At 38.8% G+C, this 27,392-nt stretch overlaps 1 protein-coding gene across 1 annotated transcript in view; it reads right to left on the reverse strand.

Annotated features, from left to right (window-relative positions):
- Window positions 1-27,392, reverse strand: part of wdr27 (WD repeat domain 27) — a 49,669-nt gene that overhangs the window by 17,693 nt on the left and 4,584 nt on the right. The window contains exons 9-22 of the mRNA XM_049600445.1: window positions 26,633-26,724; window positions 26,402-26,466; window positions 25,588-25,700; window positions 24,652-24,725; window positions 19,256-19,325; window positions 18,968-19,036; window positions 18,774-18,877; window positions 18,133-18,222; window positions 17,144-17,265; window positions 15,163-15,296; window positions 12,117-12,214; window positions 11,069-11,190; window positions 7,583-7,680; window positions 558-660 (exon numbers count right to left, since the gene is read on the reverse strand). Coding sequence (XP_049456402.1) covers window positions 558-660; window positions 7,583-7,680; window positions 11,069-11,190; window positions 12,117-12,214; window positions 15,163-15,296; window positions 17,144-17,265; window positions 18,133-18,222; window positions 18,774-18,877; window positions 18,968-19,036; window positions 19,256-19,325; window positions 24,652-24,725; window positions 25,588-25,700; window positions 26,402-26,466; window positions 26,633-26,724 — 1,354 coding nt within the window. The remainder of the gene's footprint in view (window positions 1-557; window positions 661-7,582; window positions 7,681-11,068; window positions 11,191-12,116; window positions 12,215-15,162; window positions 15,297-17,143; window positions 17,266-18,132; window positions 18,223-18,773; window positions 18,878-18,967; window positions 19,037-19,255; window positions 19,326-24,651; window positions 24,726-25,587; window positions 25,701-26,401; window positions 26,467-26,632; window positions 26,725-27,392) is intronic.

Here is a 27,392-nt window from a genome sequence, read left to right on the forward strand (position 1 = left end):
AGAGAGATGGATAAGGAAAAGGGGGGCAGTCTTCTGAAAACGTTTTTGAAAGCAAGTATAAGGCGCAGTCTGGAAAAGCAATTAAACAGTGATGCCTCTACATGAATGTTGAATTTGACTTCTATGGAAAAAGGCCTGAGTCCAAATAAGAATCTCTGAGTCAAGCACAAACACTCCTAACCTTAAATGGAGGTGAAACTGATAAAGATATGCTGCTTATTTCCTGGTGCTCTTCCCCTTTACAACGAAAAGTTAGATATAAATGATATGCAGCATATATAAATAACTTATTGTTGTAAGTCAGAATACTTTAACGTTAATACCTGCATTACTGCTCTGAAATCAACAAAACCAAAGCGTTTTTAGGTGGCTTTGATGGGCAGACCCCTTAACTGCTTTATCACCCCATTAAGTTTTACAGAAATGAAAAAATTACCTATTATTATAGTAATCCTGTCGAATTATGCTCAAAATATTATCAAAGATTAAAGAGATAGTGATAGAGATAGAAAAAAGAGATACAGTATATATAGTACATAGAGAGTATTGTAGCTTACACAGTTATCCTCAGAGCCTGAGGCAATGAAGCGTCCGCAGGGTGAGATGGCTGAAGAGCACGGATGGCAGCGATTTATGTGGTTCTCATAACGCCGTACACACCTGAGGAGGAGATGCACACAGTGGTGAGAAATAAATGAGGTTCAAAGGCTGTGTTGACATTAAAGGGCTTAATGCTCAATTTGGATTATTTCCCCCCAGATCTGATCTTTCTGCCTAGACTGTTTACATTCATGTTTGAAGTGACTTATATCAGACATCAGTGTGATCAAATCTCTGCCCTTAAAGCCTCAGATGCAACCAGTGCTGTCACAAACAGGAACTTTGGAACAACAATTAAAATGTCAAATTTGTGACACAGGAACTTGGAGAAAAAAGGAATTATATAACAGTGCAAGCTTCATCTTCTGAATGACTGCCATAGCAGGAAGGTCCGATGATGTCATTCTGTGTCATAATTAGCCACGGGCTTCTGTCTTTGAGAGTGTGTAGCACATTGTTGGAGAAATGGCCCTTTGGAAAAATGGGCATTTGTTTTTAGAGATAATGGGCTGTCATACAAATGAGCTTTCAGTCCACTAGCTCAATTACAAGCTAGCTCAATTATTAATGGTTCTCACAGTGGTCTCATAGCCAATGATCAGATATGTATTGGTTTTGGGACCACATGAAAGTGGCTGAGGTTTGATTGGAAAATAACTGGATTTCTGTGACCACACTATTCTGACAAAATCAGATCTTTGTCACATGAGCGATTTGAGCCACATTTGCTTGTAATGTGAACAAAGCCATAAACTAACTCAAATTAACCTGATGTAAAGACTGAGTATTTGTCTGGTGATGTTACAATACAATCAAATTTTTTGCGGGATTAAATCAATATGCAGAATTTCTATCTTATCTCATTGCAACAGTCATATTAAAAGCACATAATTTGTTTACTTCGTATAAAATAACATCATTTAATCCACTTTGTCAAGAAAAACTGTGAGATAGAACTGGCATTGTTAATAAAAACAGTATTATAATCTAAAAACAATGCTTGACAAGTGAAATATGGATATGAACAGCATTCCACATGAGTGCAGACATTTCTTTTTTCAATTTGTTGTGATGTTATGTTGCAAATGCAAAGTCTATTAGTTTACTGAACTCTGGCAGGAATAACTAAGGAGCAGAATGCCACCCTACAGACAAACATATCAACTAGCCGAGCACGAGGAATTGAGCATGACTCAAGCAAAACACAGGCAAGAGAAGGTAGCAGATGACGAATGGCCCCCTCGTGCAACTCCTGTGCTGTTTCTTATGGTTTGCAACAGCATGTAATGTCTTTACAATGCCACTAACAGCTAACTGAGCCAGGGTCTCTATATGGGCTGGCATGTTGGCAGGCCTCTGACAGGATATGGTGAGAGCATGTCTTTGACATTCACATGCTAATGTCATTAAGCTGGACTAAAAGTAGGTCATATTCACTGGTGATCATAAAGACACTGGATATACCCAGTACAGTGAGCAAGTTCAATAAAAGCAGGCAATAAAAACAAACTTTATGAAGCGTCTAATGTTGATTTTTGTTAAGACTGTGTCAAAGAGGTGCTGATTCAACTCAGTGGCAAATGTGATGTTGTATTCACTGTATTTTGTAAGGTGTTCCTCTCATTTTTTCCAGTATATTGCCACTGTCAGCTGACTACACTATCTGCCCATACAGCCCACAGAAGACTAAGTCACAAAGTCTTGCTTGGCTGCAACTAAACACCTCATGAGACTGAGTTGTTTCAGCCAAAATCCTAGAGTAACTTGACAATGCTGCAAAAAGGGCCACCCGGGTCTGGATGCATGACAAACCATAGCCTTGGCTGTGGAGATGACTGACTAGTGTTAAAGGGACAGTTCACCACAAAATCAAAACTTGATATTTTTCCTCTTACCTTTAGCGCCATTAAGCAATCTAGATTGTTTTGGTGTGCGTTGCAGAGTGTTGGAGATATCGGTTGAAGAATACCTGCTGAGTGCCGTCTAATCACATCATTTTGGAGAGAAGGCAGACATCTTCTACGGCCGATATTTTCAACACTCGGCCACTCACATCAAAACAGTCAAGATTTATAAATAGCACTACAGGTAAGAGGAAAACTATATATTTTCAATTTTAGAGTGAACTGTCCCTTTAAGCCCTTTGCAAAAAGATACTAAAAACTGAAAAGAAAAAGGGTTTTAATGTTTGAAACAATTCAAACTTGTAAATACTTTTAAATCTGTCCAGCTTAGTTTGAACTGAAGAATAAAAATATACCTAATAGTGTTACGTTACCTCCTGTGTGAGAGCTACTCAGGATAAAAACAGTAAAAATCTCTGGTTATTTCATTGTAGAGTAAAATGGATGAGAAGTATCTAGTTTCTAGATCCCCATCAGTACATGTGGACTTCCAGGTCCTCAGCAGAGCTGACAAAATCACACTGATAAGAAGCAGATTAACAAGTTAAAAAAAACCTCATCTGGTTTTCTAGGTCAGAATGTGGATTTAATGTTTTGACTGAAGGAGCGGAGATGCTTGGCTGAACCCCCCCCCCCCCCCCCAAACACACACACACACATTTTCTGTGTTGTGTGAGTGATGACTATCCGGCATTTGCCTGATGACTAACACAGACTGCACTGGAGGGTCCGATCTTCTTAAGTGGGAGCCTATACGGTTACTGAATCCACCTGGGTATTCAGTGTCAGTCATCAAGGTAATCAGCAGGATAATCATAGCACTGTATTTGCAGCCAACATATTTTACCCAGTTTCAGTGTGTCAGTGCAAATCAGGCGAAAGCTTTTTCTTGTACTATTTGATATTTTTAATATAAATGGATTATTGATCCATTTAGTCACAGCATTAATTCATCAGATGATTCCAGCAGATTTAAGGAGAATACATCACTGGACTAAAAAGACACATCTGTTCTTTCTATCTTTAGAATCGCTATCTGAGTGGGGCTGATTTTAAACTATGTTAAATACTGCAGTGTAGACCCCTCAAATGGAGTTTTGCACCCTTAAACACATCATTTGGAAACACAAGGGGTGAGTGCAGGCTTTAAAAAAAACTAATCAATCCAGTGGCTTATATTGATTTTAAAACTCTTAAAGTCTTGCAAACTTTCAGAAATCATTACCCTTATTCAGTCTTTAATGGATACACATGGGTATCGTGCATGTTTGTGCTTCTGTCTGAAAAGGAAGGAAGGAGCAAGAAGTGCTGGGGATTCTCATGTGACAGAGCAAAATAAAATGAAGATTAAGTTTCAGAAGTTTCCACTGAGTGAAACGTACGTTTCCCATTGTGGTTTTTCTGGAAGTTCTCTAGTTTGATTGAAGACGGACAACAGTATTAACCCCAATTTATTCCCTACTTGCAGTTTCTGTCAATAGAGTTGTGTCTAATAGAACGCAGTTCAATAAAACTGGCCATGGCCATACACAGTTTAGTCATCACGAGTAAAAAACAAACAGACCTTAAGCTTTAAACCAGACAGTCATTCATCAACAGTGTTTATAGACAGGTATGATAAAGTCATAAAATAACTTTGTTAATGACTGCAAAACAATTTGTTTCATTTCTCTTGATAAAATGGCAATGACCCGACTAATTTGGGGTCGTCAAATTAAACATGATTGTTTGTTTAATCTTTAAGGTTTTGTGAGGGAATGTCTGGTCTCATTTGATGTTACTCTCTGCCTGCCAGCAACATTGCTATTTACTTTAACTGATGAAAAGGAATTAGGTTACATTTCAATTAACTTTGCTCTTGGTTGGATTACATTCAATACAAAAGCTCACGGATAAACAATGTTATCTTTATATATCTAAGTATTTCCTGGAAGTTCATTAGGGAGATCTAAGGATATCTCGCTATTCAGATAGTTTTGGTCTCACATGCTGACGTTTAGAGATATTATCTCCTGAAACTTCTGCCACCAGTCGCATAAAATCAGGAAAGTGAAATTTTCTTTGTGATATTCAAAGCATCAAAAACTGACATCTAAAAAAATATATAATGGCAACATTTGTTTCTATGGTAACTCCTCTGCTAGTTGAGAGATTTTGCTGTTAACAGATTTCCACGAAGCCCCTCTGAGGTTACATGGTGGACAAAAAACCTTGAGGTGTGAATCTGTGTGAACGGATTTGTGAACTGTGCCCTTGGATTCATAATCCACATGCATGGTTTCTTAAACCGTGCCCTTGAATTCGCAATTTGTGCATCATTGCCGACATTTGTCCATGAAAAACACCACTACACTTAAAATAATAGGCACTGACATCTAAACCAGTTTTAGCTAGTGATTTAGGGATCTCTAGAAATGTCAAATAAGCATGCTTAGGTATAGTCAGAAAGATAAACTTCTTATCTTTCATTTGAATCCATTTCTGTTTGATGAACACCAAAGTCGCTGGATCTCTTGAAATGAAACCTTTCCCCTTCCCTCACCTCATCTCTTCTTTGTTTACTGTTAGCTCTATGAATAATACAGACTAACATTTCCGCCTGGGATGTTCCATTCAAAAGAAAAAGTTATACCAAATAAAATAATCTATTTATCATGAGGAGCAGTCACATGAGCACCTTCTGTTAGCCTTATTCATGAGACAAATTGTTCCAAGAATTTTTATTTGCCTTGATATATCATGAAGAGATTCTGATGAACATAAAACCTTGAAGTGACTTTTCTATTTCCATTAGCTATAAGCCTCACATAAAAGTAATTTAAAGTAACTAATTATTTTTAGGAGAGCTGTAATTTTTCTTGTGGTTAAGGCTAGCTACAGAAACAGACGCATACAGTTTATCAAAGACGGAAATCAAATTAAAAAGGGCCCACAAATTGATAAAATGCCTCTCCGTTATTGTTTTCATACATGTGTATGTTTCACCTCAAATGAACTGCTTCTGCTGAGAGATGCCTGACGACAGCTCCAAGAACCAGAAGTTGACCTGGAAACCAGGCACAAATATTTATCAGATAACAATAAGGATTTGATTGAGCCTGGGATGAGGAGTTAAACATGGGAGCAGTCTCAGACATGAAAGAATGAAATATTCAAAAATGCCTTGCACCGGGCCAGAAAGAACATGTTGATATCCAAGAGCCTATTTGAATTATCCACCTTATATGGATCTGCTACTGAGGGCCAAAGAAAAATATTCTCAGCTACGTACTTTGGATATTGAACAATTGCAGATTCAATCATCTACTGAGGAATCTTAGTGTTAAAAAAAAAATTGATGTAATTGGAATTTAAGGTAATTTTGCACTCCGGGGAAAAGAAGACAGAAGGAAAGCAATATTGGTTTTCTTGAATGTGCTTGAACATTTATTGCTCTGGGGTTATTTCAACAGATTTGATGAAGCAATCCTTCAGCCAGTGTGACTCCAAAATAGAGCTTCAGATTTCAAAGCACAAAAAAGAGAAAGGGGTACTCATTATGTAACCGTTTCATTAAGGCTACAGTTGTTATCTTCAATGAAAACAACTTTTTGTCACACTGGCCGTAACTGTCACTACATCCAACAAAAGCACCTGAGAGAGTGATCTGTCAATCACTGCTCCTGAACTGTGGTCAAACTGTCAAACTAGGCAGTACTGATCAAATATGACTCAAGACTCTGTTAAAGCATTGCGTATTTCTTGTCTGTAAAATGAAACTTTTGTGACCTGGACACTATGTTGAAGACAGAGGGAGCAAACTTTCTCATTTTACAGCTAAACAGTGTACTAAAATATGCTTCTGAAAGTGATAAGTAGGAAAAACAGCTATAGAATCTTAATTCATTTTAATCAGCGCTTTGTTGTTTGACCACAGTTGACAGGAAGTGATTGACATGACTGACAGCAGCATTAGAGACTCCACAGCTCTGATTGGTTGTTTTCGTTCCTGTAGATTCTTGCAAATGCCATTAGAGGCACTAAAGCCCCTTTCCAACTGGAAAAAAACCCACTAACACCCACTAACAGCTGGCTTTTGTATTTAAAAAGGTTACAATCCACATTCACTCCTGGCACAATTGACTCTGCAGTAGTCGCGGGTATTTATCAGATCCAGCTCCAATCGGCTCTGATCAGCAGTGATCAAAACATGACATCTGGATGGACCCGCTAATTTTAGCACCTTTTCTGGTGCCATACAATGACACACCACCACAACATACCATCCATCTCAATCCAAACAGTGCCTGAACATAATTCAAAATTAGTCAGCACAGAGTTTGAATAAGTAACAGATAGTATCTACCATAACCTCCATACTGCTTTCTACTCATTACTAACCTGTTGTCCATCACATCCATGACATCAAATGTGACACACCAGAAAAAAAACAAAAAAAAAACAGAGAGGCATACCTTTCTGTTGCAGAGAACCCTACATGGCTCTGGTCTACTGGCAGCGGAAAAGCAGTCTATGGCCTACTTTTAAGAGGTTTTCCCTTTCAAAAAAAAAAAAAAAAAAAACCCTGTGTACAAGCACTATTGGTTGTCTCGGGTACTGCTCTGTGGATATAGTTACAATTCAGCAGTTCAGAGTTATTTTTATAAAAGTTAAAGTTGAAGCTATGGCTTCAAATTTAGACATCACAGTAAATGTAATAGGTTCGTGTCTCTGTCAGAAACAGAAAAGAATACAGATATTACACAAACACGTTGATGCTAACCCGTTACAGAGGTTGCATTCATGGCAAAACACTATTATGCCAGTCGTTTCGGATAGCACTATTAACCAAGTGTCCCAGTGTCTTGAAAAGAGAAAATATATTAGGTATCAATTTTTATTTTGATTAAGTTGCCATAAACTACTGTAATGAACATAATTTTCCTTCTAAAAAGTCAGAAGAAACTGAAGCAGTAGAGGAGTATTTTGTAAAAATGAAAACACAGACACAGCTATTTAATTGCTCTTTTCTTGCCTGATTTTCACATTAACAGTGAACTCATTACAAATCCAACAAACTAGACTACATCAAAACCAACCTCAGTGTACGAAGATCCCAAATCTTCACACCATCCGTGACTGCACTGGTGAGGAAGAGGTTGTATGAGTCTGGTGTTTGTGTGCTGAACATGGAGCCCTGTGAATTATACACAAAAAACCCCAAAAATGACTAGTCAGCACATGCTTGACTGAAACAGGTTGTAAATCAGCTTCTCTTATTGTCCAGTCCTGGAAAAGTTTGTTGCTGCAAATCCTCTATTGTCAAACAGCCAACTTTTCATATTATTATTCCTGGTAACATTTTCACTGCCTAAAAGTACAAAGTGACATTAAAGACAATCACATTGGGGTTGGAAAGAAAAGTAGTATGGAAGCAAATTATTGTAAATCTGTCTTGGTGTGTCACTTTCCATCTTAAATACACCATGCTGAGATATGATTCAGCTATAAATATATAGTTTCCATTGCTCGTCTATACATACGTTCCATATATGACTTTCACACTAAGTTATAAGATGATACATAGTGGAGCGTGTGTGTGTGTGTGTGTGTGTGTGTGTGTGTGTGAAAGGGAAAGCGAGAGCAGCGGTGGGGGTGTTTTTTGTTTAGATTTCCATTAAGAGTGTGAGAACAGGAGTCTGAGAGGGCATTTCCAGTTCCATTTTCCGAGAACTCCTCTGCTCTGATGAGTTCCAGGTGAATTTTGCAGAAGAGGCGATGGAAATTTGAAGTGGGAAAAGCTGCTTCACATGCTGCAGTTCCTGATGTTTGGTCCGCCTCGGGACGAGAAAGCAAGAGGGGAGAGAAGAGCGATGTTATGTGTGCAGTCTCTAGGCAGGGGCAATCCCTCTGATCCGCAGGTATTAACCCCACAGCATCCAAAGGCCCTCGGGCACCCAGACGGAGGACCCCACATTGACGCAATAGCCAAGCTGAAACAACACACTGTGGGCTTTCCACAGTGTATAGCACACAATAGCTGGCGTGACAAAGACCAGGCACCTCTGGGTCGAAGGAGTATAGTCAGCTGTGTCTAAGAGTGTGTTGCAGTCGAACGGGTTGATGCATTTAATCCATGCCACTAGCTGCAGTGTGTCCAGCTAATCCAGGCTGGCCTGAGTGTCAACTTTGCACAGGTCAACACACAGAAAGTCAATACGCCAGGGTCACTGGGTACGAAGCCCTCTCCCCTACACAAATACAAACTCCTCTGTATTCCAAAAAACTTATATAAGCATCTGTATGATTTCTGTATTTTTTATGATCAAAATTAATGGCTTTGTTGCCATTATGAAGCTGGCAAATATATGACTATATATGGAGTGAAACCAGGACTTTTAGTCAACTGTGAAATGTAATGGGATAGCTGCACAGAAATGTAAATAATATGCAGAAAAACCCAGACGTGAATGCATGAATTTATTACTGATATTTAGAGTTTCATTTGAGTGATGCAGTATTACATTCTTCATAGCACTATAATGGATGTGGATACAGGCCCAAGCTGTCTACTTGTTAGACACCAGCAAATTGGGCCCACATTGGTCCAAGACAGTGATGTGGGAGTAAGGCCACATAAACCCAAACTGCATCATGGAACAGCTTTACTCCAAGGCCGCCATCCAGCATGGAATCTCCTCCTGCCATCTCCTATGGCAGTCTTAATCCTGATGCACCAAGGATTTACATTCAAGCACTCAGCAAGATGAATGATACCGATGATGGCATGTCCTGTCTGCCTGTCATGGAAACTTTTGGGTAACCATGACAATTTTTTTTAACCATGACCTTCTTCTTTCACACCACAAACTAACACTTTTATTCCCTCAAAGAAGATCTGTGCCTTACGTAACTCGCGCAACTCACATAGATGTCTTATGTAAGATGATAACATCGGCCAAATAGTAGACCCTTCAAAAGTAAGATGGAAGATCTACCAAGTGATGCCAAGCCAAGCAAATTCTTTGCTGTGTGGATCGGGTCTGAATGTCACTCAGTCTGCCTGTGGAGTGATGAGACGTCTTTGCCTTCATCCATTCACAAAGGTTAGAGGTTATCATCATTTTAGTCAAGTTGTAAGTAGTAGAAGTCTGTAAAGCAGATTTGACAAAAACTGTCTGTCTTTCAGTCTTTAAAATCATTTTGAAGAAAAGGGCTGTTTTCAGGCTACCAGTGTCACCAGTTTAAGGCAGATTATCTAAGATTAGAACGAGGAACAGGGGAATACATGTTGTAATGAATCACACTCACTGAAATCGCTTATGTAAGGTGCAAACTGTTCAAATAACACTGATATTTTGACTTTTAACAGGTTATTTTTTCACAGTGGTCACAGTAGGAGTAAAACTTCCTCTATGGTTTCCAATTTACAGTGTACGTAACAATTTCTTATTTCTGAAGAATCTACACAGAGACCCCATTTTCGACACGTTCGACACACCTTCATACATCGCTTCTTTATTAATTAAATATTTAACTGGTCTCATAGTCATTTTTCAACCTGTTCGATTAGCTAATGCTTGAAGTCCCGTGTGCAAGCAGTGAATTTGAGAAATCTGCTTTTAGTTTTTGTGCTGCACACACACTTCTAACAATTTACAAAACACAATAAAACCTTACACTATAGATCAATTTAAAACCATAATTACAAACTACTCTGCTCTTGAATGTAAATGTTTCTAACTGTGCTCTATTGTTGTTTGTTTGTTTTTTCTTTACTTACTTTCTATAATTCAATAAAAATTTATTTATTCTGAAGGAAATTATTGTGCCAGGGAATGCTTCAAATTACAGTAACACTAACTACAGTAACCACAATTTTAACGATTCACAACCAGTGCCAACCAGACAACCAGGGGGTTCCCCTGGTCAGGGTCAATCACTGGGCCCAGTTTTAGTACAATAGAGTATCAAATATTTGGCAAAGTAAATATACAAGATGGAAGTGGGTTTTTTTGTTTGTTTGTTTGGTTTTTTTTAAGATTATTTTTTGGGCTTTTTGCCTTTAATGAACAGGACAGAGTGAAGTGGGGTGAGAGAGAGAGAGCGGGGGTTGACATGCAGCAAAGGGTTGCAAGCTGGAGTCGAGCCTGCTACCACTGCAGTAAGGCTTTGCCTCTATACATGGGGCACTGGCACTATCCACTACGCTACCAACGCCCCAAGATAGAAGGGTTTTCAAGGAGCAGAAGCAAAAACCAGTGCCTGACAGAGTAACATTAGGAGTAAGATAAGCACAAGAGTAACTAAAAATGAACTAAAATGGAGGGATAAAACAGACTGCTCTTGATAATCAATAGCAACTCTAGCAGGCTGCTACCCGACACGGCGCCGGAAATGGAAGTTAAACTGTACTCTCATTGTAAATGAGGGCATGCCCTCAATAAATCCTTGAGATTTAAATAAAGGGTGAACAAATTATTGATTTTACATCCTTTTACAAATATAATGAAGATAAAATAATAAATAAAAGTTGGAACTTTTAAATACCCATCTGGACAGTCAGAACATATAAATGGCCTCACCTTGTTCTGTATAATGCAGTGGACGGCTCTGCTGTGGGCATCAGGCAGCACTGAGGCAACTGTACCTTTGTTCATGTCAAATACTTGAATGGACCGATCCGAGCCACACGCCAGAACAATGTCTGAGATCACTTTTAAGAAAAGTTATGACATTTATTTTTCACCTGCTGTGGATGAGCTGTGAGTTATCTAAGTATTTATGATGTTAAGTGTTCAAAATCAGTTTTCTATGACAATTATCAATGGGGTCAGCATTCCAAGGTAAGACATAAACATATACCTGCGTAAAGAATGCCAACTTTCCGTTATTCTTCATGGACCAGCACTAAGAGTTAGTGCTGAGCTTGGTACATAGCAAAATACATCAGACTGCTTTCTTGCAGACAGCTTCTATCACTCATGCTGTGATGCAAAAAGTATGTCGCTTTTAAATGTCAGTGGTTGTCTGGCAAATTTGCAAACTGTTGTATTTAGCCTTCTAAATACTCCTTAATGCTAAGGTTTAACACAGTATCTGACTCCACATGGAGAACAGATATTTCAAATGATAAAGAAATACAGTAATTTCTGTTTATTCAGTTTAATGCAGTAGATTTTATTATATTTATAAACACATGAGAGTGTCTCCTTTGCATGGTGTCCATTTACAATCTTTGCTTACTTCTCTATAAAAAAAAATCGCAGTGGGGTTTTTAACGATACACCCTTAATTTAAACAGAAATCCAGACTCAAAGCATAAAAACTTTTACTGTAATCACTTTATATCTATTTTCCACTGTCAAGTATAGTGGTGTAAAATAACTCCTGACAGGATCTCACTTATCCCGACGCAGCTCACTGCAGTGGATTTATTGGAAAGTAAATGTGTTGTAAACCCTAACAAGGGGCTGGAATGCAGACATTCCTGAAAAATTAAAGACACTAAAATGATTTACAGGTAAAGTCTGCAGTGGAAGCCCTGAGGTAACACGTTGTTCAGTTTGCCTTCCACAGCATCGGTGTAGTCTCACTTCCCTGTTGCAAGAGCAATAATAATAAAAAGGATACGAGAGAAGAAGTCATTAATTGCAGACAAGGCAGTGATGTCTGTTGCTGGTGTTGTCGTAAAGCATCTGGCTAATTTGACAACACTCCGTTGCTGATATCTGAAAAGAAATGGAAGAAACTGCATCATTTTCTAAACCAATAAATGTAAAAATTTAACATAATCACATTGCACACCTGTCACCTCATTTCTGTCAGAGCTACATATACAGCTGTAGGTGAGGATTCACGACCCTTTATGAGCCCAAATCACAGGAATAGCAACATGCACTGCTAAAAGAGGATATGGAGGCCCTTTATTGTCATTTCCCTGGCCTCCAGAAAAAGCCCTGACAGCTTACAGTACACAGTCAAGCAGTTTGGGTGGTAATGAATGTCAGCAGTGTGCAGTGTGTGGTAGCAGCTAAATAAAGCCAGACCCTCATCAAATCAGTAACTGAGCTAGCTGAAACAAAAAAATCCCACTTTCTACATAGATGACACGAGTCTTAAAGGTGCAGTGTGTGGGTTTCAGGGGATTATATTGACAGAGATGGAATATTATATTCATAACTATGTTTTCATTAGTAAATATTCTACTGAAACGAAGAATCATTGTGTTTTTGTTACCTTGGAAGGAGCCGTCATATCTGTACATAGAGCCTCATAGTCCTCTTTTACTGAGTCCACCATGTTCTTTCTACAGTAGCCCAGAATGGACAAAGCAGCCATTGTACTTTTGTGGGGTTTTTTGTTGTTTATTTGTTTGCTTTTTTTGTGTCGGCCCCTGTAGTTCTCCTACCACGGGTGCCCAGGCTTTTTGGAATGGGTGCCAGATTAGATAATGTGAAAATACCTGGGGCCAGCTGCTTTTTTCATCATACAGGTTATTAAAAAAAGAATCGCATACAAATTTAACCATTTCATCTTTCAGTGAAAAAGTATTCAACTTTCCACTGCTCCTGAAAGTGGGGGCCTTGCTGTTAGGGTGACCAGGTCCCAATAAACCAAATGTGGGACAAGGAGTAGGTTTGTGAGGGACAATCTGGGACACCCGCCCCCCAGCGCTAAGTTTAATCATCACAGACTAAATACATTCATCATAAACTACACGTAGTCTACTGTATATCGACACTGGACTGTTTTAATTACTGAAGTATTTAGCAACACAGAGACTTGTGGTCAGTGGGATTTGAGGATTCTTAAAATAACATCTGTAGGCTACAGATGTGAAGCCCTGACTGTATCTGACTGATCTTTAATGAAAGCTGTTGTCTTGTATTTTTTTTCCTCTGAAAATATTAACCTTATAGTCAAACACTGTTTATTTAGCCTGTGTAGTTGAGGGGACAGGTCAAACTGATATGATGCTGATTTACAGGAGAATTCATGTAAAATGGAGGTTAAACCATGAACATAAACTACAGATCACCTGTAAAGCATTTTAATAAATGAATCTATCATAAATAAAATAATTGGAGACTGAGAACAAACTGATATATAGGTCTGATCACTTTTTTAATGAACTGACATCATTCCAGACAGGACGTGAGTGTGTCTGTGACTTCCTGTACGGACTGAATGCTGCTGGAAACTGTCGGGAAAGTGTCTGACATCACCGCAGCTTTTTGTCACCGCCCCCTGCTGCGGCCGCCTGCTCTCGTCTACTTTGCAGGCGAGGCGCAGTTCATCTCCAACGAGCCTATTGACACTCTTGACACTTAGGAGGTTGAAATTGTTGCTATATGGGGCGGGCCCTAGTGCTTAAACTCTACTTCACCCTACTTGCTGTTGAATTTACACTTGTTTGCTGTGGCCTTGTCTGCTGCCTAGCAGAAAATGTCTGCTGTTACTGTGTGTTTGTTTATGTAAAGTTCCTATTTGGTGTAGGGCTACAAACTGTTTAATAGTCCTGCCATCGTATGGTAAATGGTAATAAAGCAAAGTGATCTTGCGTGACTAACCAATATCTGTGTCAGGCCACATAAAGTATATTTTGAACAACAAGCTGCTTATAATCAGTTCGCAGGCCATGATAAGCACCCAGACAGGACTTTGGACATGCCTATCCTACATGTCTGGCACATAGAAATGTTCAGTTGGTTGCAATCTAATCTCTCAAGACAGATTCTGCAATTTACATTGCAGAATCTGTCGGCAGCCCTGTGTAAAAGACGCTTTGAGGCTTTGAGGCTTTGAGTTTGAACGACGCTGCGCTTTAGCCAATCACAATGAACACAGTGTACAGGGAAGCAGTTAGAGCTACAGGCTACAATGAGGCTAAAAACAGAGTTCAAGTGACGTTTTTCAAACAACTTTTTATGTCGGGGCTTCAAGACACTTGGATCACTATGGACGAGCAGTATGGAGATATTTTGTGGTTTCAATTATGTTTTTGGACGTTTGAATCTGGGGCGCCGCAAGATAGATAATGGCTAAATTTTCATTTTTGGGTGCACTCTCACTTTAACTCTCAATGCCTCAGTGTTCCTATTTAGAGGCCATCAAGAGTGTGGTCCTACTGTGCAGCTTTGAGGTTTACATGTATGCCATTGTGATTATGGTGCTTCTCTGTATTAACTCCTGAAGGAAATAACTGTGTTTTCAGCAGCTAAATGCTCCACTATGTTCACAAGCAAGTTGTTCATTTTGTCTGTCTGCTGTTTGGTAATGAGCAAGTAGTGTACAGTGGGATTTTAGAGGTGTTTCACTAAAAATAGCAGCCTGCTATAGCATAATAAGGTTAATGAATAAGTTTGCCAGTAAAGATTATTGATTCCTCATTGCTGCACTGTCTTAAACACTAAATAAACTTGCATTTCTGCTGTAAAGTGCATTAGAGCAGCAATTTCATATAACTACCCAGCTGTGACCAGGGTGTTCAGTTGATATTAAGCTTGGGCACCAAAAGAGAAAGAGAAATCTTTGCCTTTCTTTGCATTAAATAGTGTAGTACATTTTGGAATAATAAATGACATGCATAAGTAAAACCATTTTAAAACCCTTAATTCACACATAACAATCAAGTTCACATGCTGAACTGCTGCGTATAAAAGTCCCTTGTAATTACCTTTTGATGTCATCATGTGTGACGTCCACATTGTACAGGTACAAGTATAGAGATGGCCCCGATGCCAGAAGCAGAAATTTGTCCAGGTAATAAAACTGAGCACTTCTTATGGGTTTGGAGAACATACTGTCACCCTGAAGGAAAAAAAGAGAGACAAAAATAAAGACGATCTCTTGAAATTATTGAGACATTTGTGATGCAAGAAAATATATTAATAATACAGTTAATTCAATAATAAGAATAACTATTTAAAACTTTTTTCTTATTGAAAACATCACTGTACCTCATGTTGCCTGAAGTGATTCAAAGCAAAGTCACAGCTGAATTCTCAAAGCAATAAAAAGCTGTACTGTAATTCTAAGTGCTGTGCATCTCTATAGCTTTTTAATTGCTGAAAATGATACATGCAACACCCTCAATTTTGGAGAGATAATCTGAACATACTGTCTGTCATTAAAATGGCATTAAAAGGTAAACCATTGAAAGGTTGACCATGTATGCCTTGAATGTTTGCTGTAACAACAACCAACATCTCCACATTTTTGTCTCTTTATAGGTCATACTGAAATTCTTCTACACCATGTGGAAAAAGAGACTCAAGAAAATCTGTGCCACAAAAGGAGGGAGTGAACTCACAAAAAAGCATCCTATAGCGCAGTATCATCGTTGCCCTTAACCCTTAAACTGCAAAGTTAGACTGCATCAAGGCAAAAGACACTAAGAGATGGGCTGTCCTGACTTTCTTCTCTGCCGAGGTTCTGGATGTACTTATCTGCCAACAATCTGATCTCTTCAGACTTCCAATGAGAATACATTTTAAGAATACTATGTGGTCATTTTTCTTTCTTTCTTGAGTTTTCAAGTATAGCCATGCAAAGCTATTTGTAATTCTGGCTCACCCCGACAAAACTCTTGTCCCTGAAAAGACTTGCATTTGTTGCCAGGCTGTTTCACAAGAACACCAAGCAGTCAAAGCTGCAGACCCGGCCAAGCCCAAAACAATCTCACTGAGTGGAGCAAAGCAGGGATGGTTAGCATCAAGTATGGGGAGACCCCAGATTTTGTTTGCACTTGGCATGGAAAAGCAGACACACTTTTGACTGTCCCGTTAAATGTGATACCCAGTGAAGTAAGGAGGGTCTGCATATGATCAGAGTTTTGGATGCTCTGAGTCCAGCAGATGCTTTGAATGACAAAGTCCCCATCTTTGAGCCAAGAAACACAACGTTTCATCATCCCAATTAATTTTGCTTTCTCTTTTTTAATTCCATGAGGATATAACTATTAGGAAAGGAAAAAGTGAATTAAGCAAGTTTTATATCAATATGTCAAAGATAAACTTTGAACATTACACATCCCCTGCAGAAGCTCCGTTACAAAGGTACATTAGTTTCTAATGCATTACAAACAAAACAAATCAGAGAATTTTCATCACAGCATATCTTACCTGCATTACACCACTATGTAATATAGGGCCCCCTTTCCATCAGCCTTCATACACCATACATCAATACTGTAACTTAGTCACAGAATCCAAACTTGAGGCATTATACTTTGAAAGCAGGTTCTTAAGAACATATTGCGTATACAGTAGCCACTGTTTCACCTCCATTCAAGTGTGGCATTGTTGCCTCATTTCCAACACTGCTATTAGGTGCAAAATCCTTCCAGAGGTCATAGCTGTCTGTGAAGACAGGAGTGGGAGTGAAAAATGTGTACTGCATGTGTCTGTAGTTATTTTGTTATACCTCTAAACCAATTTGAGTTTTAGACCTTCAGAGTGAAGACATTTTTGCAATATGAGGTCACTCTGGCTGGGCCTCATTTCACCATTTTTTTATGGTGAGGACTTAAAATAATGAGTGAGTAAAGGTTTGGTTGGACTTAGTGGTTCAGATTGGGGTGATAGAGACTGAATGAAATCCACAGAGAAAAAGGAAATAGCTACAAGTGTGTGTTAGTGAATGCATGGGACATTTACCATGATAATGGCAGGCTCTGGGCTGCCATGGGTCCAGATTCGTAGTGACTGGTCCTCTGACGCACTCAGCCACCACTGTCTGTTGAGACTCCAGCTCACACTGCTCACTGGCTTGTCATGCCCTGCTTATAAAAAGAGAGGTTTGAAATGAGCCTGGAATCAGCGTGTGGCTGAAACATTTACTTTTATGGTACTGTTCAGAGAGTCAGACAGAGTTAAGAGAAGAGGCACACGGTGACCCACTGGTCACCTCAATTTCTGTCCTCTTATCTCTGCCGCCCCCTTGTGGAGACTGTGTTTTCGCTGACACAGAAGCTTGACGTGGATGGATATCTTTTCTTTGCCTGTCAGGGGCGCTGGGTTGCGGGCAGAATTGACTGCTCCTAGTAATACTTAAGTTTTCAATACTGTGTAAAATAGTGAGAAATTATATTTGTTCAAACCTACTTGGTCTAAAAACACAATGTGCCCTTTTCATCTTTCTTTTTCTGTCATCACCTAGGTTTTACTGTCTGACAAAAACAAGACAGCATGTACCAAATTCTTCGTTGGAATATAGTCAAACCACCCTTTTTCTGGTAGAAGAGAACTCTTAATCAACAGTTTTGACAGTGATAGCTGAGTAAGTGAATACTTGGATTTCCCTGAAGTCTTTCATCTCAAGCCATGGATCCATTTCAAAGTATGTTAATCAGATAATAATCCCAGATAAGGCTGAACTAAATCCGATATGAGAACGAACTTCTTAGTATTATCATCCCTTTGTCTCTTAAAAACATCGGGGGTAAGAACTTCATCTTGGATGGCTCCAAAATGTGAGGAGTCAATTAATAAAGCCCTATTATTAAAAATATCATGAATAATGCTTACAATGAGTCATTCCTTTCATACAAGAACACAAACATTCAAATGCACTGCAGACAAAAACACTGAGGAGGAAAATACCACAAGGTTTTTAAGTTATGGATATTCATGAATACTTCATGCACCTGTGTAGACAGCTGGATTGCCATTAAGGGAGGACTTGTACAATAACACCGAGCTGTCGCCAAGACCACACAGGATTTTTTTTCCGTCACCTGGGAGAGACAAGGACACACAGAATCGTTTTATCAGGATTTTTCTCATCCACAGCCATTTTATTATTACACAAATAGGGGTGACAGAAGGGGGGTGTTTTGTCTGAAGCAGAAACGTATGCTAATGCATCCTAAAACATAATTCTCTAACAACAACAATTAACTGATATTAATTCATTGCAAACCATACATCCCTAAAAAGTTTTCTCCCCAGGATTGACAAAACTGGATGCAGCCAATACCTAACTCTTTTCTGTTTGCTATGCAATGCTTCAAACTCTGTTATTGCTGATGAAATATTCAAATTCAGGCTCTAACAGGACATTGAAATCCAGATGAATATAAAATGCCTTCATTCAATGCCCTCGAGTTCTATAGTAGTATCATGGAGGACCATCCTATGATCCTGACACATGATATGACCACGGGGCGCTCCGAATTTCAAGTAAGTCTTTATGCAGACGTTAGCAGGGGGTAGGACTTGTTTTGATATGTTAATGTGTTGTGTTTTAAATATTATGGTCAATATTGCAGTGGCAAAATTGTCTCACCTGAATACTGAAGGCAGTGCACTGGTTTGTTGACAATGTTGAGATGAATATGTGGAATCGTAGGTGCTGCACTGTCTGCTGGATAATCTCTGAGGAGTGAACCTCTGAATGACAAAGAAAAATACAGTTTTTATATCAACAATAACATTTTAAAACCTTCTCAGCATTTTATTATAAATGATGGGACTGCTTACGTATTTTTGTTGGACTTCTTGGAGGAAGGATTCTTCTGGATATTTGTTTTAGGCAAAAACATAGTTCTTCTGAAAAGCAAAAACCAAACATTAAACCTCATTTCATCACCTTTTGTTTTTGGATCAGGTTCATTAAACTTTATCTTTCTTGGAAAAAAAAGAAAAATATAAGGAAGATGAAGTCACATTTCTACTCTTACTTTTCCATCGAAGTTGTTGCTCTTTACCCTGATCCAATATTTGGACAATGTAATACACTGTAAATAGATTTTTACTCTGTGAACTTACCTCGGGGCACTGCTATATCCAGATGACTTCACTTTCGAGTGGAAAACCAGCGGCTGCTCCTTTATTCCTCCTTTATAAAACAGATAAGGTCCATTAGACACAGACTGACAAACACAAGTACTTGCAATAAATCATCTACATCTACAAGAAAATAAAATATACCATAAAGAAAGAGTCCTATTTACAAATGATTAGATGTTACGATATGAGTCAAAGGTCGAAACAGGAAAAGACTCCAGTTCATTTTTTTTTTGCATATTTAGGACACAGCTACTCATTATATTGTGGTGGCTTTTCATGGATTATACTGGGAATGGAAGATAAAATATTATTGGGTGACCACTTTGTCCTGTGAGCATTAAGTGCAAAAGCCACAAACTGTGGGATGGTTCACTCTGCTCCCTGTTCGCTGTCAGTGCCTTTACTATATTACAATGAGCTCACTTTTTCCACAACCATTAAAATGTGTGAGGCTTTCCAAAAGCTGTTCTCCTGTCAAATGCAGGCAAAGCAAAAAAAAAATAAAAGAAGTCACATGACATCTGAGCAGCAATTTAGGACTTAAATTGCATCAGAAAAAAAATATACTGATTTGGTTTACAGGAGCTGACTCCAACTCGATCACCTTAGCAGAAATGTCCCTAGGACTTTTCTCCCATTAACTCATCAATAAATCTAATTGACCAAAAAAAACTACAAGTAATGTGGACGAGTCAACTGTGTCTTTGAGCTCTTAAGATACAGCTCCTAAATTTCTTTTCGTTGTTACTGAACATGAACTTGAAAAACACAAATTGATTGGTAATGTAGTGAAATCCGGTCACACAGAGCCAGTAGCTTATGTCAAAACGACAGATGGCATTTAAACTACTCTGCATAGCTTTTTGAAACGAAACCCCTGATGGGAGAATCTCTGATGACAGTCCATAACCACAAGCAAACCTACAGTTAATAACTTTATTTCGAGTTAGACATTTCACATGTCGGTAGTTTAATTTGCTAATACATCATTAAAATTAAAAACCCCGAACAGCTAAACAAGCTCACCTCAGTGTCGACATGTTTTCCCAACACAACAATGAATTTAGTACACGTGAAACCAACCGGTCAAAATAAAATAAAAAAAGCACATCTGGATCTCTTTTCAATCGTCTCTTATCTGGAAATGCTTTTCATCTTTGATCAGCAGTGCCAGTATTCCCTCCAGTTTTGGCCTGAAGGGTATTTTCCTGTTAAGTACATTTGACAACCTCTGAACGATTAATCTTTTCCCTTTTTGTGGAGTTTGAAGCAAAACGTGAGTTTGTCTAGATACATGTTGTTTCCTTATCTGTTCAGAAGGATAATGCTGTTGATACTGTTAATGCTGTGCTGCTGTGACGGCAAGTCTTGTGTCTTTCCTTAGTTCAATTTAAGATTTTTTCCAAGAAGAGGCCTTCATTGATAGATTAAGCCTCTCCTGGTGCTTCCTGATGTGTTTATTATGAATATATCATGTTCTGTTCTTTCTTTTATCTGTATTTATACTTCGTTACTGTTTCTGTTGTTCTTTTTCATCATCATTACTGATGATTCTTTTATGTACTGACTGTCTAATCTGGTTTTGCGAAGTGTTCCTGTCCAGGCAATGGTAAAAGCTTTCATAGATCTGGTTCAACTGGCATTGTATGACATCAATCAGCAAGACAGTATAAAAAAGTACATAATAAATGTACTTTTGCTTTTTCATCTTGAGACTAAAAGGTCTTGTGACACTGGTCACTCACATGTAGCAGTGTGCTGTCACTGTGTTGTGTATGAGGTGGTCTACTGGAGGTAGATTTGATCCACAACAGATTACATGCAGGAAACTAAGCGTTTTAGGCCAGAAATCTAATTACCTGGCAACACAATCACTTGGCATTGCTCAAAAGCCCTATTAGCCCCCTGCTGATATATATTGGTCATTTAGTTTTATGGGGCAGTAAAAATCTCATAATTTAAGCTGACTTTACACTAGATGCTATTTGAAGCAAAGTGAGAGTTTCAGACAAATTTCCAAGTGGAGTCATTTCTGCATAAAATCACAGAGGTTCCTTTTACAGCTCTCATTATGTAAGCCTTAGCCTAAACTGTAACCATTACAGGAAAAACGTTTCATAATATTGAAATTTATCAGTCTAGCTCAAAACATTAGGATGTTTACTTTCTGATGAAATGACTAAAGACGCAATAAATGATTTGTATTCAGGCCTGTACCTGTAGGACTAAAAACTATAAGTGGCTGTTTAGATGTTAGGGATTAACATGCAAAGACAACTTCAAATATCACATCACATTTTTGGTTTCTCTTATTTTTAAGAAGTGACAGTGCTTAGTTAGACAGTTTGAGTTGAATGCATTAAAAGGGACAAGGCTCAAGCCAGGCCCGGTGTTTATTCTAAAATTAACCATCAACTCTTCTTCGCAGTTCTCAGAGAAGAGAAGATGGGAATAGTCAGACCTCCCTCTGAGTTAGCTATTGAATGCGGCCCAAGAAAAAGAAATAATCCAAGCTTCTAAAAATGTGTAAACCATAGCAGGTATATATGTCTTTAAGATATTATTTTGACTGTAACCAGAGTCTCTGGTATGAGTTATTGCCTTACTGACCTGTGAAAAGTGGGTCACACAGTAGGAGAAAGGAGCGAGAGTAGAAATAAAAAGGTATTGGAGGCACGGTAACTGAAGACTGACAGAATTTACGGATATGGAGCCAAACTAAGGGTCTGACAGCAATAGAAATCATGTAGCACCTGAAGAATATGCTGGCCATGTGGAACATGTGCGTAACATACAGGGTGGAAATGTAGCTATGTGAATAAAATACTAACCACAATATAAAGCTTTAATAGGGAGCTAGATCCCCTCAAAAAAAGGTACTCTGTACAGTAGTTGCTGTAAAGCAGTAACTGATAGAATAATTGTTAGAAGCATGAAAAACTTTCCTCTTTCATTCAAATGAAGCTCTAGCCAAAGTTCAGTCAAGACCAAAATTTTCAAATGCTTAGGCCTGTAATTTATTTCCCATACCATCTGGCATTCACTCCTCACACACATGCTCACTCACAATGTCTTGCTGTCAGTGTCTGGGGCTGTCAATTGAGATATCTGCCGTTTTATCAGGTGATCACATTTAACCAATAGCACAGCGACACACAATCATTGTTAGCCTATCATCATATAGCTGTCTTTTTAAATATGACTCTCTATCTGCCTTTAGTGCGTTTATGTTGCAGTTCTTTGCACCCTCCAACTCTCCATCATTGCCTCATCAGCCTATTAGTCTCATCAGCCACCACCACCATCTCCAGTGTCTAGACTTTTGCTGCTGCACAGGGCAAACGCCACTTGATTACAAAAATCTCCCTGTGGAGTCTAAATGCCTGAGTCTGCCTGTCAAATCTTAATCATCAAATACTGTCCATTAATCTGTACACCTATTTTCTCTATTAAACAATTAACTTTACTAAATTTACCTATCAGCCTATCATAACAGGCTGCAGACCAGCGTTCAAGACCAACAAGATATCACTACCTTTTAGGATAGTGCCACGAAAGTGATTGTTCTTTGGAAATCAAATTGGAAAATTGGATTGGTCAAGGCCTCACAGTCCCCAGTGTCTCACAGAAACTAGCAAAGGAGCTCTAAAAAATAAGACTGACATTAATGCTTAATATGCTATGAAATGTCGAAATGGGTTGATGTCTTGCAGCAGTCATGAAGATGATACTGTAGATGAGCAGCAAGTATTTTTACATAAATCAAAACCTGTCTCTCCTTTTGAAATTTTAGACATTAGCGACATCTTCGGACAAATGTAGGTACCCCTTGTCTATGGTTACAGAAAAACTTGCAGAAAATGTTAGTGTGTTAGTTCCATCTGTATTTTTATGCTCCTTATATTACTGATTTATTTAAATAAAGATAAATAAATAAAAATAATAAAACTGACTTGAACTCACATACAAAGCAAGTTTTGAACATGCAATTGAGGCCATTCATTGCCAATTGCTACTTTAGAAGTCCCCTGGTATCCTCACTATAAAACAACTTAATTCGGGCAACAGCACTTCAGACAAGTGACATCATGCATAAAGTAATGGCAGCTGATTATCATCATCTCAAGAAGCCAAGAGTCCAGGTTGACTTCATGATTATGTAACATGGCAATGTGACGTGACAACAGATATCTAATCTACCCTCACAGTTCTTTTTAAAAGAGCTGCATCTGACTCGTGCCAGACTCACAATGGAAGAACATTCACCTTTCCAGAAATCGCAGAGGTTTATGGTGTAATTTGTATATAATTCTACAGATATCCTTAAGAATATAGAGATGCATGGGGGCAGCATAGCGGGTTGCCCTAGTATGTAAATGTTTGTGGTTTTTGGTCTGACACTGCAGTCACGCAGCACCTCTGGACTCCCCTGAAGCCCCCCTACATAGTCTGGCACTGGCAGCTCCCTTCACTCCAGCTGTGAGAGCCTATCTAATGCCAGCTTTCTCAGCAGTAGCTCTCTGCAAGAGCAACATGTAAACCACAGTATACTGTACTGTAGTCTCCAGCAGAATAGTTTCTTGCTGCCAGGTCCTAATGATACACCAAAGAACCACAAATAGGCTCACTTTACCAAGGAATCCACGACTGCAAGAAGAAACCGTGCAACACACTGAGCTAATCAATGACAATTTATCAGTCTAAATGTGTTATACTCTGACTGCTGCATAATTTGAGGTACCTGTCTAAGTTGCAAATGAGATGTGAAGGGAATTTCATTATAAATGTCACATCCATGGATGGATTATAAGACAGTGGGCCCCTGGGCACAGATATACAAAATGCCCTACCACCTCTTCTATAGGAACAAGACGCACAGACTTTGTAGTTATTGTTTTGTGTCTTTGTAGTTATTGTGTGTCTCTTTGTGGTTGTGTTGCCTCTCTTTGTAGTTATTTTGTGTCTCTTCCTGGTTGGTACATGGTAATTTGAGTAACATTTTGCAGATGGAGGCCAAGGCATTCCCTGACACTTTGGAACCCTGGCCTTATGCCCGACAGGCCCGTTCAGTAATCAATCCATGGCCACATCAACAACCCCCGCAATGCAAAGCATGGAATCTTTTCCATCCTCAACATTTACAGATAATGAGCAGGTTCTGCTGTTACTTCTTGTGTTAGCCAAATAGACTTTCTATAAACCTACATTAAGCACAACTTAAGAGAATCATCTTTGTCCAAGCAAAACAGACATCGAGCCAGACATGGAGTGAACTATAAAATGGGTCATACTTTTAAAACCAAACAGCAGTAGCTCCCTTTATATTTTATGTGCATGAGCGTAAGTGAGAGGGGAGTGTGTGTTCAGTTGCTGACCTTTCTTTTTAGGATGCTCGGGCTCCTTCTTCTTTAACTGAGCATTCAGGGGAGATTCAAGCAGCGGCGGAGAACTGAAAAGAAGGGAGGGGTGAAATGGGGGAAAAGAGTTACTGGAAATGAAGGAGCAAAGCATTTTCCAGTGTAGTGGATTGTTAGTTCTTCTAATTCTCAGTACTATGATACAGTTGACTCGTGAAAAGCCAGATGGCAAGAATGGTTATAATAAGTTAATGTGGAAATGTCAGAGTCAGAGGGAGTTACAGGCAGGAGGACAACTGGAGAACAGACCACACTTACTGTATATGTGCTATTGCTGGTGAGGTCAGGTGACCAGTGTCTAAGAGAAAGCAACTTAAGTCTACAGCTGCACTGTTTTTGCACATTTTAACAAGCTGACATGATTGTGCCTCGGCTCATAAATCGCACATTTGTTAAAGTAGAAAAACACATAACGTTGATGAAATTATCAGTATTTATTGGTGCTGCTGGATTTTGCTAAATAATCGTTTATGGAGGTACAGGTAATACCTGAATGAATTTCATTCCTTCCCAGAGGACAATTTTAAAATGCTGGCATTTGTAAAGCGATGTTATTGTGAGTGTAATAAGTATGATTCTCTGGATTAGGGAGTACATCCAGTTCGGACAGCTTTATTAAACTAATGTGGATTTAAAAGCTTAGACGTATAAAAAACGTTCACAGAATTTAGTCATTCACTGAGCAGAGCAGTTCCTGGCTGGAACCAATGATTACGTGAGCTACAGAAAAGCAGTTGTTTTTCTCTTGTGTCTTTTGTGGACTTTTTCCTGATATGGAATGAGCTACTGCCACTGAATAAACAAACAGAATAACTGAATATAATTTACAATACAAGTGGCTGAGAATATACCAATGTTGCATCCCAGAATATTTGCCTTTAACTCCTGGTTTACCTCGGGAACACTGAAAAACCTTCACCGCATGCCCGGGCCCTCTCGAGGTCACACAGACGTAACTCCAACAGGACCACACATGGAGTGAGCAAGGAGCTCACTAAAAACACCATCTGTGTGACAGGGAATTTGACAGTTAATTATTATTTAAACTATTTTGATCCATAACTGTTTCAAAACAGAAATTAAAAATATATGTTCATGAATAATGTTGAGGAAAATAGAGACAGTGGTAAGTCAGGGTGTTTACGCTGTGCTAAACCACATAATTGCTCCTTTGTTGGAACAGAAAAACATAATTTTCCTTCAGGAGGCACACAACATTCAAATCTAGTAAAAACATAAATCCCACAGAGTGGATGGTGAAAAAATAAAATAGTAATTGCAGCACTATAAAAATACCAAAGGTTAAGTAGAGGAGCACCTTCAGACATTCACAATTAGTATAGGAAACAAAATGAAAATTACACAGGTATTGGGTTATGCACTGTAACATGAATTGAGTTCAGTGGTTCTTATTAATGTAAAAATGACTATTTTTTAAATAAATTCAGTAAACTTTTCTTGTAACTGTAAACTGGCAAGTTTTACCACAAATGGCAAAAGCAGCCAGGCCTAGACAATCGTCAGCAAGTGGTCTGACTCAAAGGAACACGCCAACATGAAACAAATCTAATTAGGGATCGATCACAAGCATCCTTAGTCCACACAACAACTATATCACAGGCCAATTCAATGATAGAGGTCAAGCTGAAAGGACAATTCAGTGCATTGTCTTCTTGTGACTTATCAAAATATAATTGGAGTTACTCACAGAGTTATCCCACCCTGGAGAAATTGACCATGACCCAGCCATTGCGATACTCAAGCCGGGGTAATCTAGAAGAATGAACATCAGGCATGAGTTTGGTGTCAGTAAATTCCCATAAGACATCAGTGTTTCTTATAGAATTTCTGCTAAAACGGAGTACTGGTGCACATAAATGCTTAAACATACTACAGCAGTACAGTAGCAACCGGAGAAGTCACACTACCAGCAGCCTACCTTTTAAATATAGTGCTGTTAGGAGCTCTGAGGAAGCCAGATCCACCACATACAGGCCATCTGAGCTTCCAATACATAACCAGCTGTTGTCCCTGCAGAAGCCCGCACAGAAAAGTATGGAAAAACAGTGTTACAGGATTTCCCTTAAAAGCAGATTTTTCAGATCATTTGGGGAAAGACAATGTAATCACATACTAAAGAAAAACATACTGATGTGATGGAGTGGCGAGGCACGCAGTCACCATAGGACTATAGGTTTTTATTCAAGTTTCCTCTGACTTCATGTAGTCTAAACTATGAACACACAGCAAGATGGAAACTACTGCCAGGCAGAGCAGAAAGCTGAGTCTGAAGGATCCTTTTCATCCACTTCCTGCACTGAGCTGCATGCTGGGGCTATAATATTGTTACACAAATTTTACTCTTTAGTGCATCATTATTTTCATGCTGAGCGTGTGTTTCTGTACAGGATGGAGACAATTACAGCCATTGTGTGTGGAAATTTATGTGATTATTGCATTGTTCAAATTGTTGGTTGTGCTTATGCATTCACTGCCGTAAGCCACAATGTCTTTCTTCATTTTACAACTAGGGGGCGCCAAAGTAGGAACATTAACATAAGCAATGAAGGTGTTAGTATTTTGAATAAATGTACTGGAAATTTCAGATGACAAAGACCCACACAAAAGTAGATGGCATGTTGCATACTCAGGTGAAAAAGTAATGTTATTTGATGGTGAAGTGTAGTTTTAGTCTACAA

Source organism: Epinephelus fuscoguttatus, linkage group LG16 (genome assembly GCF_011397635.1).
Source record: "Epinephelus fuscoguttatus linkage group LG16, E.fuscoguttatus.final_Chr_v1".
Lineage (NCBI taxonomy): Eukaryota > Metazoa > Chordata > Actinopteri > Perciformes > Serranidae > Epinephelus > Epinephelus fuscoguttatus.